Source organism: Rhamphochromis sp. 'chilingali' (assembly GCF_963969265.1).
Source record: "Rhamphochromis sp. 'chilingali' genome assembly, chromosome: 14".
Lineage (NCBI taxonomy): Eukaryota > Metazoa > Chordata > Actinopteri > Cichliformes > Cichlidae > Rhamphochromis > Rhamphochromis sp. 'chilingali'.
In genome coordinates this window covers 31,823,068-31,836,498 of record NC_137941.1, presented here as the reverse complement: position 1 = coordinate 31,836,498, position 13,431 = coordinate 31,823,068, and the positions used below count along the sequence as shown (strand labels likewise).

Below are 13,431 nucleotides of genomic sequence, written 5' to 3'. Positions count from 1 at the left end.
ATGGTCCATCCTCTACGTCGTTTTATAAAGTATTAACAACAGGATGATGAATGTTTACCATTTACAAGGAGTCATAAGATTAAAATGTTTTCTTAATGTGAGAATAAATTCAGTTGTTACAAAGAATATAAACATAAGCATGCTTAAGCTATGCTGAGGGATGGATTTCTTCCTGTGTTTTGAGCAGCCTCTCACCTTCTTATTGAGCTTGAGCCACGTCACGTAGCCTTTGCTGTCTGTGTACTGCAGGCCGAAGAACCAGACCTCCCTCAGACCGACTGTTTTCACCACCTGAAACCACAAATATATCTTATGTTTTCCACTTCCTCTTCAAAAAGTCTCAAAATTTCCCCGACACCTGTAGTCAGTATGACTGTTGTCTGTACTTGCAGTTTCAGTTCTTTCAGGATTTGAGACCACAAATTGTACGCACTGCGTCAGATAAAGTAAAAGTGCTCTGTCATCTCACTGGTATCATGTACTGACAGCAATCTTACCAAATCGATGCATCATTAAAAAGTGAAACTGAATATTTTCCCCTCGTCTTTCCTCCCTGTTCTCAAACACAATTCTCTGTTTGTCATTCACAAACTATTGTCTCACATACACACACAGAGAGGAAGCGTGAGAAAGAGACACAGATGATCCCAGAGGGGATTGTAGACACTCTCTCAGATGTTAAGGTGATTTACACAGTCAATACCACGCCACTTCTACCATGTAATTAACTCTTTCTCACGCACAGAGAATAATAGAGATGCTGACATAAACAAGCTAAATACCCATGTCGCATGCACGCACAACTGCGAAAGCCCCCACAATCGCCCATCCAAAAAAAAAAAAAAAAAAAACCACACCGTTGCGATGGTAACGGTACAATCAATTACATTTGCAAACACACATACGCCTACACAGAGCGGGCCTCCAGTGGGACTGCGGTACGAGGAGACAGCTATGTGGATAAGAGACTTCAGGATGAGAGGGGAGGAATGATGAGTGTAGCAGAGACGGGGAAAGGCGATCAAGCTGCCTGGACCTCTGAGCAGGACTCTCATACTTTCAGGCTAGATAAAAACATTTGCTCACACGGGCAGTTTTACAAGCGAGTGTGATCATCACCCATCACAGGCTTACATGTTTGGGTTAGTTTGTCTGAAAAGCTTTTCCATCATGATGTGGCCTTTTATCATCCTGTGTGTGTGTGTGTGTTTGAGTGAGCCATTTATAGTGAGCTCTGCAGCCTCTTTATCAATGAAGCCCTCACCTCATTCATGCGAATCTGGATCACTGCGAAGGAATCAGGACATGCAGCACAGTTTTTCCCTGTGCTGCATGTCATTTGCCTTTGCCTCCGTTTGCCTTCTGGACATGTGACTTCCTGTACTGTAGGTAACATAGCCAGGCTGCATTTAAGGGATCACAGGATTATAAAGGATGCAGAAGAAATATAGCTCCTGAAGCACGTCAGTTGTTGCTATGCATATCAATCGCACTTTATATGACGGATGGTTTAAAAAGAACTACATCCGAGTCCTACAAAAAGACAACCATGTCAGCATCTCCATGACCGAGGTTGGTACAGACAATCTTTATCAGCTGATCGCCTCTGACAGTTCTGCTGCCTGCAGCGAGGACTATAATACTGCACAGTACTACAGTGTGTAGACTGGTGTGCTTCATGGAGCACTGTAGTGAGATGTTGCCACACTCCTAGACCACAGTGTGGCTTCAGGACTTCTTGTGGATGTTAATTTGAAATGTGGAGGGACTGTACTAGCTGTAATTGAGAGGTGGTCTAACATGAAGTAATGTCCTTTTAGATGTTGGAATGCATTCATATCCTCATGAGGGAATTTGCTGTCATTATGGGTCCAATCCAGTCTGAATCATCACACTGTTTGGATTCCTCTGTGGAATGACTGTGGCTCTGGATATTTAGTGGATCCAGGCCACGCTCTGCACCATTTACAACAAGCAGCTGAACACTTTGTCTAACATTCATTTCAGCTCCGCTGCCACAGCAACAGATACAAAGTCTTTTCCACTTTAAACCTGTTTTTTTTTTTTTTTTGAAGATCACAAAAAGGCTCATTTTTAATAGTTTTTAAAAAAATAAATAAAATAAAATACATTTTTAGTACCAGTTGAGGTTTGGTTTTCTTTTTATTGTGCAAAGTTGTTTTTCCACACTTTGGTTACTGTAACACTGTAATTTTCAAACTTTTGGGATATTTCTTCTTATTAACAAAAAAAAAAAAAAAAAAGTTTAGAAATATCACCAAAACAAATCCATCAAATAAAGATTAAGGTAGTTTCCTACATATAGCAAAGTTACAGCAGGAATTGGGCATCTCTGGACTGAACAAACCTATTTTATCAAACTCGCAGAATTCTTTCTAGGAATTCTGACTGCACATTGGCTAAATCCATACACCTGTAATACCTTGGCTGCCTGCGTAACAGCTTTGCCCTTAATGATGGGAATTACCAGAACAGACAACACAGCGATAACAAGCCTTGAAATAATAAAGGGAGGAAAACAAAGCGAAAAGACAGGAGCTATCTTCATTTTGGAACAATTAAGATTTGTATATTCATGTAACATAATCACAATAATTTCTCCAAATATCCACCATCGTATCTATTTCTAGCTGAATAAGTGCTATAATGTGTGAAGGGTAGAATTTTCACTGATATTAAGAATTCTGTTCAGGTAAATAACTGATTTTTAAAGCTTTTTTAAGTGTGTACTAATAACAATTAGCCGATGTTGGTTCGAAGCCTTCTCAAGTAGCTCTAGTGAAATGCTCAAAATCACCACAAGGTGGTGCTACCTCCTTTTTTAGAGTTGAAAGGCACACAGACAACAAGGAGCTCATCTGTATGGCTACTGAATGTAGCCCTGTGGAGACCTGTCATTGTTTGGTCTCTGTTGAGTCCTGTAGAACAAAGAATCAGTGTCTTCATTCACATGTCTGAAACCTGCCAAAATATCCCACACCAATGCTATATAAGCCACTCACATGCTACAAGATCTCATCATTCAATACTTTATCCCCACTGGCTTGTTCATTTATAAGCTGCAAGGCATCCCGTCTATTGCTTACTTTCGGTCGCTTTTAAAACCAAAATAATCTCAAACAAATGAATATTTGGTATTCTTTTTATGAGCGTGAATATAACAGAAACACACTGAACACACATATCACTGTACGCTGACTGTAAACAAGCATCCTTTGGCAGATTCGGTACTATGCAGCACAAGTGCACGCACACACACAAATCACTGGGCATTTGACAGTTTGTTGCTATGGCGATGCATAGGCACAGGCAGCTGAAACGTTCAGATTTGGTGCGTCTGTGCGTTTCATAGAAAGAAAAGCGATATTAGAGAGTAATGGATGCAGAGACTTTGTGAAGTCACCAAAAAAAAAAAAAAAAAAAAAAAAGCCAATTCATGTTAACTACAAAATTAACTAATGTGTTAATATTCCAGCGTCACGCAGTTTTACACCTGCATTTCCTGCAAGATTAAAATGTTTAGTGTCAACAGAAGCTGGCATCTTTCTCAGTGGTTTCCACGAGTCAGCTACAACCACCAACTGTCATCATCCTTTCAAACAATCAGATGAGCTGATCAGTGTCAGAATATGAATGAGAAAAAAATAACTGTATAACAAATGTTAGGAAAATCTGTTTACGAGTCACAGAAGCAAGTCATTAAGTGAGTCTGATTTCTCTATGGATCCTGGTACCCAAAGGTCAAAGGCACGTTCATAGACAGCTCTGAAACAGAACGTGGTTGCTCAGCTATCCACAGCAGGAAGCAGAACACACAAATACAAAAACAAAACCACAGTTTCACTGGGTGTGTATATTGCACAAATACTACAGATATGATCTGCAGCTTTAGACTGCAACAAGTCCTGATTTCTGCTGTTAAAACAGATCTATTACAAACACACAGCCTTACTCCCCTCATGCTGTACAGAACATGAAAACAAAAGCGACAACAAAAGCAGAAAACAAATGTGTCTCTCTCGCATTTTGTCTTCACAGTATTCCACCACAACCCCAACAACCCTTTGTAGTCTGACATGAAACGACACTGAAAGCTGCCCTTTTACTTCCCAGACAGCGTACACACGTACACAGTTATGCACACCATCCACACAATACTTCCACCCATCTGCTGACTCCTGAAAGCTCCTCTTTTGAACAAAGAGTGCTTTATATGTTTTCTTTGTACAGAACCAGTACCAACCCGAACCCAGCCAAGCACGCCCTGGTACACGCACCAGCACTTAGTTTCAGTGTTGCATTTCATTAGTAATCCATGAGTCTTTCAGTAGGTCACATAGTCTAAAATACCTGTAGTGTCTATTCTAACAGTAGAAGTCATTTTGAACCCTTCTAGCTGCAGAAGAAGATTTGGTCCTCACAATCTGAGATCAAAACGGAATAAATTAAAAATAAGACACTTACATCTTTGTGTTTACAGTATGCGACTCTTACCTGATCGAAGAGCTGTTTGCCTGTTGTGTTGGGCTGGATGGCAAACTCCAGCTCAGCGTCCATGGTGGTGACGCGCACATTGATCTGTGAAACACAAGTAATGGATCAGTAAATGGTTTACTTAATTCTACTTGTTGAACACGGACGATATATAAAAGACAGACATACTCAGTGGGATGTTACCCTCAGGGATATAGTTTTCGAGCATCTAGCCATGCAGTCAGCCTTTACGAACATTTTTGAAAGATTGGGTCATTTTCAGAAGCTCACAGAGCTCGAGTGTGGTACTGTAATAGGACGCTAGCATTGCAACAAGTCAGTTTGTGAAATTTCCTCCCTTTCAGATATTCCACTGTAAGTGCTGTTATTGCAAAGTGGAAGTGTTTAGGAACCACAATAACTCAGATATGACGCGGTAGACCACGTGAAGTTGCATAGTGACATTGCCAAGTGCTGAAGTGTGTATTGCAGAAAAGCACACTTAACAACTGCAATGGTCCAAAACTCTTCTGGCATTAACATCAGCAGAAAAAACGTGCACCAGAAGCTTCATTTGGGTTTCTATAGCTGTGCAGCTTGCCAGCATGCTCTGCGAGTGTCAGCTGAAGACTTATACTGTAGAAAATGTAAAACCTGATTTATGTGGTTTGAATGTTTCCCACAGACGACCATGATGCAGCATAAAGGCAGTGATGGCCACTGTATTTGGTCAAAGATGATCCACACCTTGTAACCATTGTGACACTGACAGCAATGCAGAGTGTTGGAAAACCCCTTCAGTAAATTCTAATTTGAGATCACTGAGTTGAAATAAGAGGTGGCAAAGGAGATCTAGAAACTGTCGAGAGGTCACTCTACAGAATCTGTGATTTTAAATAACCAACACAAGTGCTATATACAGTGGGGCAAAAAGTATTTAGTCAGCCACCGATTGTGCAAGTTCCCCCACTTAAAATGATGACAGAGGTCAGTAATTTGCACCAGAGGTACACTTCAACTGTGAGAGACAGAATGTGAAAAAAAAAATCCATGAATTCACATGGTAGGATTTGTAAAGAATTTATTCGTCAATTAGGGTGGAAAATAAGTATTTGGTCACCTCAAACAAGGAAAATCTCTGGCTCTCACAGGCCTGTAACGTCTTCTGTAAGAAGCTTTTCTGTCCCCCACTCGTTACCTGTATGAATGGCACCTGTTTGAACTCATCATCTGTGTAAAAGACTCCTGTCCACAGCCTCAAACAGTCAGACTCCAAACTCCGCCATGGCCAAGACCAAAGAGCTTTCGAAGGACACCAGGAAAAGTATTGTAGACCTGCACCAGACTGGGAAGAGTGAATCTACAATAGGCAAGCAGCTTGGTGTGAAAAAATCAACTGTGGGAGCAATCATCAGAAAATGGAAGACATACAAGACCACTGATAATCTCCCTCGATCTGGGGCTCCACGCAAGATCTCATCCCGTGGGGTCAAAATGATCATGAGAACGGTGAGCAAAGATCCCAGAACCACACGGGGGGACCTGGTGAATGACCTGCAGAGAGCTGGGACCAAAGTAACAAAGGTCACCATCAGTAACACACTACAACGGCAGGGAATCAAATCCCGCAGTGCCAGACGTGTTCCGCTGCTGAAGCCAGTGCATGTCCAGGCCCGTCTGAAGTTTGCCAGAGAGCACATGGATGATACAGCAGAGGATTGGGAGAATGTCATGTGGTCAGATGAAACCAAAGTAGAACTTTTTGGTATAAACTCAACTCGTCGTGTTTGGAGGAAGAAGAATACTGAGTTGCATCCCAAGAACACCATACCTACTGTGAAGCATGGGGGTGGAAACATCATGCTATGGGGCTGTTTTTCTGCCAAGGGGACAGGACGACTGATCCGTGTTAAGGACAGAATGAATGGGGCCATGTATCGTGAGATTTTGAGCCAAAACCTCCTTCCATCAGTGAGAACTTTGAAGATGAAACGAGGCTGGGTCTTCCAACATGACAATGATCCAAAACACACCGCCCGGGCAACAAAGGAGTGGCTCCGTAAGAAGCATTTGAAAGTCCTGGAGTGGCCTAGCCAGTCTCCAGACCTCAACCCCATAGAAAATCTGTGGCGGGAGTTGAAAGTGCATGTTGCTCGGCGACAGCCCCAAAACATCACTGCTCTCGAGAAGATCTGCATGGAGGAATGGGCCAAAATACCAGCTACTGTGTGTGCAAACCTGGTAAAGACCTATAGTAAACGTTTGACCTCTGTTATTGCCAACAAAGGTTATGTTACAAAGTATTGAGTTGTATTTTTGTTATTGACCAAATACTTATTTTCCACCCTGATTTACGAATAAATTCTTTACAAATCCTACCATGTGGATTCATGGATTTTTTTTTTTCACATTCTGTCTCTCACAGTTGAAGTGTACCTCTGGTGCAAATTACTGACCTCTGTCATCATTTTAGGTGGGGGAACTTGCACAATCGGTGGCTGACTAAATACTTTTTTGCCCCACTGTAACTGGGAAGGAGAAGGAAGCTGCAACACATTTAACAGGTTAAATGAAATGTAATAGGAATTAATATATTACATTTAGAAAAAAAGGGAACCCTAAGTGTATATGAAAAAAAATAACTAAATATATATATAAATAAATGTGTGGAGGAAGCAGAACTGCTAAAAACAGGATGTGAAAGTTCCTAACAACGTGTGAAAATCTAAAGACTGTATTGAAAGAAAGCAAATATAAGCAGCTTGGAAAAAAGTAAACTGGACTGATCTGAGGCTCCACAGTCTGCCGGTGGGACTGCCTGTGCAGCTGTGTGCGAGTCCCTGTCAGACTTCTATAAATATTCCCAACACATAGTGACCACACACACACACACACACCTTCCATATTAGGTGCAGTCTGTTTACGCTGCTTATCCTTCTTCCCGTAAACTGAATAGAGGAAGTTTTCACTCCACTTTTACCAAGACCTGTCACTAGGTTTCCGATTTAACTGTAATGTAAATAAAAATAAAAAAGGGGGGTACTCAGTGAAAACTACAATGACTCAAACTAGGGCTGCTCGATTAAGGCAAAAATGATAATCACGATTATTTTCACTGAAATTGAGATCACGATTATTTGACGATATTTATTTAACCCTTTAAGACCTACTATAGAACCAAGTCCACCAGAGCTTATATTATTTTTTTTACATGCTGTAGTGCCATTTGTGGGAGCATTTCAAGTTGCTATACATCAATACAACTGTTATAGCCCATATTTTAATAATATGTATGCATTAAGTCCATAGTAACTACATAAATTGCAAAAAAGTGCAATAAACTACAAAAAAAATTGAAAATCGCTTTTGTTTTGTTTACATATATTTCTACTTGGAGAAATTTAAGAGGCTTATCCCTCAAAACTTTAAATACAATAAAGTTGCAAAAAATAGTTTACAACAACAGGAAATTTATTTTGAGTGTCTTCATAGTTTTATTTTGGAGATACAGCAATTTTTATATACTGCAGGAAAAACAAAAAACAATCCTATGATGCAAGTTTGCAAAGAAAACAGCATGTGCATCATTTCACTGTGGGAAGTGTTACGAACAGCTGATCGGAACGGCAAAGCGTGTTTCTGGAATATTATGTTTTTGTTCCTGCAAGCGCTTTTTATGCAATTTTTGCAAAGCTATATGTGGAACGAAACCGTGACCGAGGACAAGCTGATGGCATAAGATGTAAGTACAACTCCTCCGGTTTCATATGCAAAACAAATTATTGCGCTAGCTTACACGGTTCCGGTTCTACAGGGATTTAACAATAGTTACGCAAAACGGAGCGTGCTGCTCTGACCGGCTTTAAAGGGTTAACAATGACTTTAAAAAAATAATATAAAATAGTGTGCAACACCACTGAAGTTTTTTTTTTTTTTAAACTCTCTTTTCAACCAACGGCAGTCACTCTCCAAATAACTTCTGCTTAGCTTTCCGAGCTTCCCTCGGGTCCTCTTAATCAGCGGTCTCCAACCTTTTTTGCGCCACGGACGGTTTATGCCCGACAATATTTTCACGGACCGGCCTTTAAGGTGTCGCGGATAAATTAGGGAGGGGCTAATAATCGGCTCAGTCATTTTTAATGATCGTTGAAAGCCCAGATCGTAATCGTGATTAAAATTCGATTAATTGAGCAGCCCTAACTCAAACTAAAATAAGAACCATTTCTCCTGGATCTTTGGGGTTCACTGGACATCTGTGCTTCCGCATAGAAGAGTGAAAGTTTGCACAAGAAACAACCATAATAATTTGGAGAATGCGTCACTTCCTCAATGAGTTATGATGTAGTGCTATTCATAAGAAAAGCCCAGACAGATATCTCAGGAAAACACGCCGTCTCTGCGTGAATTCAGGAAATTTCACCTCATTTTAAATTTTAACACAGTAACATGTTTTAAAAGACTAAGAAATCCAGAGATCAGATCAGCCTTCAAAACCACACCACTGCCCTACAGTAATCCTTTCCAGACACTTTTAATAGTAATGAACTCATACTCATATGCAGTACATAAATATGCAATCGCACATTTCTCTTGGTGTGCATCTATTCCTCTCTTCCCACTCGAGGTGCAATACATTATAATGCCCTGTGCCGCAGTATGAAACCCTCTCTGCAGTGAAACCAACCACCAACTGGCACTATCCTCAAGTAACCCTGGCAGAAAGTGAGAGGGGAGTGAGAGAGGCACAGAGGAGATGAGAAATAACAATGATACAGTAAAAACTACCAGTCTTATGCCGTTTTATACTACTATAAGAAATCTATGCAATCGCTTAACTTGTACCTTCCCAGAAATGCAAACACTGCAGCCACCTTAACAACTGTCTGCTTTGCAGTAACCCCTGTGAAACTACATGTAATAGAATGTAACTGTATCTAGCTTGCTCACTATGCTATCCAATAACTACTGTAATCTGCCAGTGTGGACATATGGAGTTTTTCTTATTGTCATAGTTCTGTCAATCCTGCATCAGCTCTGAAGTATAAATGCATACAACGAAAGCAATAAAATGCACTTCAAGTACAAAATTGCTGCATAAGGAACTAGTAAGGTGTGTGTGTGTGTGTGCGCGCGCGCGTGTAATATTTAGAGACACACAAAGACAAAGAGATGATGCCTACGCATCAATCATAAGAAATCACAGACAGCTCTACTGACCTGAAAAATATACGACAGACAGTGGGTACACACACACACACACACACACACACACACACACACACACACACACACACACACACACACACACACTAAAGTGTGTATATTATACTCTATATTTTCCCTCTCGTCCTGTAATGTGTTGCATCTTTTTGTCTGCAAAGATACTAATAAATTCCCAATAAGTTCCACACCAAAGTGAGGTCCTCTCTTGTAAAAAACAAAAAACCCCACACTGTGCTAAACTATATACCACCAGCCGCAGTCCACACTTTTTAGGCGACTCCTCTAAGACAGTACGGACTATACTCATAACATACGGAGGTAGGACAGAATGAGCAGCTGCTTCACTGTATGGATTTATTTTATTTTATTTTTTTATTTAATTACTCACTATTTACACACTCCATTTCTGACTCTACAATGTCTCAGCTACAAGCATGATAAATAACCCAATAGCCTCTGTGCACTTCTGGCATCTGAACAACTGAATTACTTTTCTTGTCGATGGCAACACTCCCACCAAAACAAGGAGAACCCTTTGCATCAGCATGTTGCACAGTCACAGCAGCTAACACTCCCGTAAGCCTTGTCCACATGCCAGAACTATGTCCCAACCACACTGCTGATGGATCAGAAACTGTGAAAGTGCCAGTTTGAAAGCAGTACACACAAAGACTTGGCGTGGGTTACTGACTCTTAATGTCAATGAATTTCCTATCACATGCAGAAAGAAATTTAAAAAAAAAAAAAAAGGTCCCAATTCAAGTAATTTTGAAAATGAGGGCATCATTTAATGTTCTTGGTCTGACATTGCATCCAAGGTTGATCTTACGAGACTCGTTACCCAACAGCTCCTAGGGGGCTGTTCCTACGCACACAGCTGCAACACATAACCAGCTACCTCATTTTTGTCGGGCTGACCGCAGCACAAGATTGTGGATGTTTGCTACACTGACTGGGCCTCAGTTTTAACACCAAACCCTTACTCAACTATTATTGATCACCACAATCATTTTTGATCAAGTTTCTGTCATTAAACTGGATAAACAGGAATTCAGACCCAAATAGCTTTTCACACTGTTACTGTGTAGCTGTTACTTTAAATATAATTACTCATGTTAATGTATTGATAATGTGCTTGTGAAAATGAAGTGTGTTTGAAGTCTGAAGAGGGAACAGTGTTTGTGCAGTAGATGCGGGGAAAGCATGGGAACACTACCATATGGTGGTGTGTATGTGTGTGTGTGTGCATGCATTTAACAACAAGACTGACATTTGTGCGTATGTATGAGAGTGCAGCCATATGGGGCATATGACGTGCACACACTGTACACCATGTATTCCACATGATAATACCTCACAGCAACATCCCAGTGGCACATTTTAATGTAATTTTCTAAAAAGCCATGTGGGCGTCCTAATGAGGGATTTTAACACTTGACAGGGTGGCCTAGAAAGGATCGTCCTCTCTTGAGATGAAAGAAAAGCTCATCGGTTCAACAGACAGGCAACAGTAAAAGAAGAAAACGCTAAACTGACGTTAAACAAGCGAGGCTAAAATGATTGTTTGTGTTATTTCTCCCACATGTTTTAGTTCAGAAAATGCATTGTGCAGATATCGACTTCAAGTTATCACTGACTAATATGTTTTTTTTTTTTAAGTTGTGTCTGACCAGTAGCCCAAAGACATGAAGTTACAGTAAAAAACAAAACAACAACAAACAGCCCAACACCACCACATTCTAACAGGCTGACTTGTAGAGAAATCGCTACGATGTATGTTTTGCCATTTTTAGTTGCAAAGAAAAAAAAAAAAATACCTGAAACAACTCTTTATATAAAGTGTTCACTATATTGTACATGAGACTCCAGCTGTAGATTTGTGTGTACGCATGTGAGCAAGAGCTGTTTTAACATTTGTATTTGTGTGTGTCTGTGTGTGACAGAGAGAGAGTGGGACAAACTGATGAAGAACCATGCCATGTCTTCTTGCTGATAGCTGTTAACAGATAAAGCAGGCGGTCTCAGCAGTTTACTGACCACAGTCTATTCTGTTACTGTTGACTCACTCCAGCTGATAAAACTTAGAGAAACACATAACATCTTTTTGTTCCACATACACGCAGCAACAACAACGCTCAGGTCATGGCATCAAAATTAGATTTATGCAATCAGCGTGTCAGTTTTTCTACTGTCTATGTCATAAACTCATTATAGTCTATTCTAAACAGGACTCCCGTTAAGTACACACAAGTGTGCGCGCTAACAGTCACATAGCTTGTTGTAGTCAGACAACATGTTGAAACACAGCTTGAACTTGTTACGACACAAACATGTTTAAAGTTAAATAGCTATGATAAATAAATACATTATTAATGTAAACTTTACAAAATTCATGAGTAAATTTCACAAGCACCGCTTTGAGTGATGGCACAGGAAGATCCCTTTGCTTTCACTTGGTCGACAACAAAAGTAGCTGTTTGTAGAAAATCATGCCTGACTGCAACATGACACCTCATGGATTTGTTTATGTTGATGTAGACTGTTAACAATATTAACCTTATGACGTCAATCCACATGATCAGCATGTCTCTGAGGACAGCTTCTTATGATATCTTGACTGACAGCCATTAATATGGGACCAGACACCATTACCACAAATGAACACTGGACTTTGCCTGGAGAATCAGGTTGTGACATTGACCAAACATGGAAATTCTCTAATGTAGCACAGACCAGTATAGAGTCCACATGACACTACTAGAAATAGTCTGTTTGGTATTCAGCTGCGAATTTAGAATTACCTGCACTAGGGCTTGAATCAAAACCAACACTCAGATCCTCTAATCGAACTAATTGTTCCCATGTTTGTTATTTCTGCTTTTTTGTTTGTTTGTTTGTTTGTTTTAACTTCTGTTAATACTTCCTCACTATGTACTGTCTGCTTCAAAGCACACTAGCATGTGTGTCGTCACACGGCTCCAGGCTTTAACATGCAAACATCATGGAGGAAAAGTCAAATACTGAGCTCTACTAGCTTGTACCAAATAAAAATTGTGTGCCTGTTATTTGGACATACTTTAGTAAAGACAACATCAAACAAAAAAACAAAACAAAAAAAAAGAAGAACACAGAAAACTGCGTAAGGTAACAGCGGCAATCTGTTACAACACTTGAAAAAAATCATATTATCGAAAAAATTTATATCTCCTAGCTTTAGGAGTTGAGCAAGAACAGAAAACTATGGGGTTCATGTGGCTTTTTAAAGAAGGTTAAAGACAGTTTATTGTCCAATCTGGATACACGGGGCATCTGTCTTCTCAGGGGCATCTCTGTCAGGTATATAGAAAAGTAAAGGTCTGCAGGGCATGTGTGAAAACAGCCATGAAGAGAAAGATCCATAAAGTTGAGTGGAGCTACAGAGAGCAGAAATATTTATTTGCACTGCAGATGAGCTGAAACACTATATACTATATCAGTTTTTGTAATAAGATTCCATCTAAGGAGACTCTGGAGAAATGGATCCCGTGTGCCTGTAGCTCCAGTGTTTACCAGCATCCTCCAGTCCCTGCATGTTATTCATAACAAGTAGTGACAGCTAAATAGTAGGCTAGTGTGTACAGGCTCAGGCTGCCCACGCAATACAGCCCACCTGTTGACTGTTAGTGTGTGTGAGGGAGGAACACTCTCAGACAGCCATAATTACAAGCTGTTGGT

The 13,431-nt window shown here is 40.3% G+C and overlaps 1 protein-coding gene across 1 annotated transcript in view; it reads right to left on the bottom strand.

The window, feature by feature from the left end:
- Positions 1–13,431, bottom strand: part of LOC308409356 (radixin) — a 47,048-nt gene that overhangs the window by 12,023 nt on the left and 21,594 nt on the right. The window contains exons 3-4 of the mRNA XM_080902040.1: positions 4,516–4,599; positions 196–291 (exon numbers count right to left, since the gene is read on the bottom strand). Coding sequence (XP_080758166.1) covers positions 196–291; positions 4,516–4,599 — 180 coding nt within the window. The remainder of the gene's footprint in view (positions 1–195; positions 292–4,515; positions 4,600–13,431) is intronic.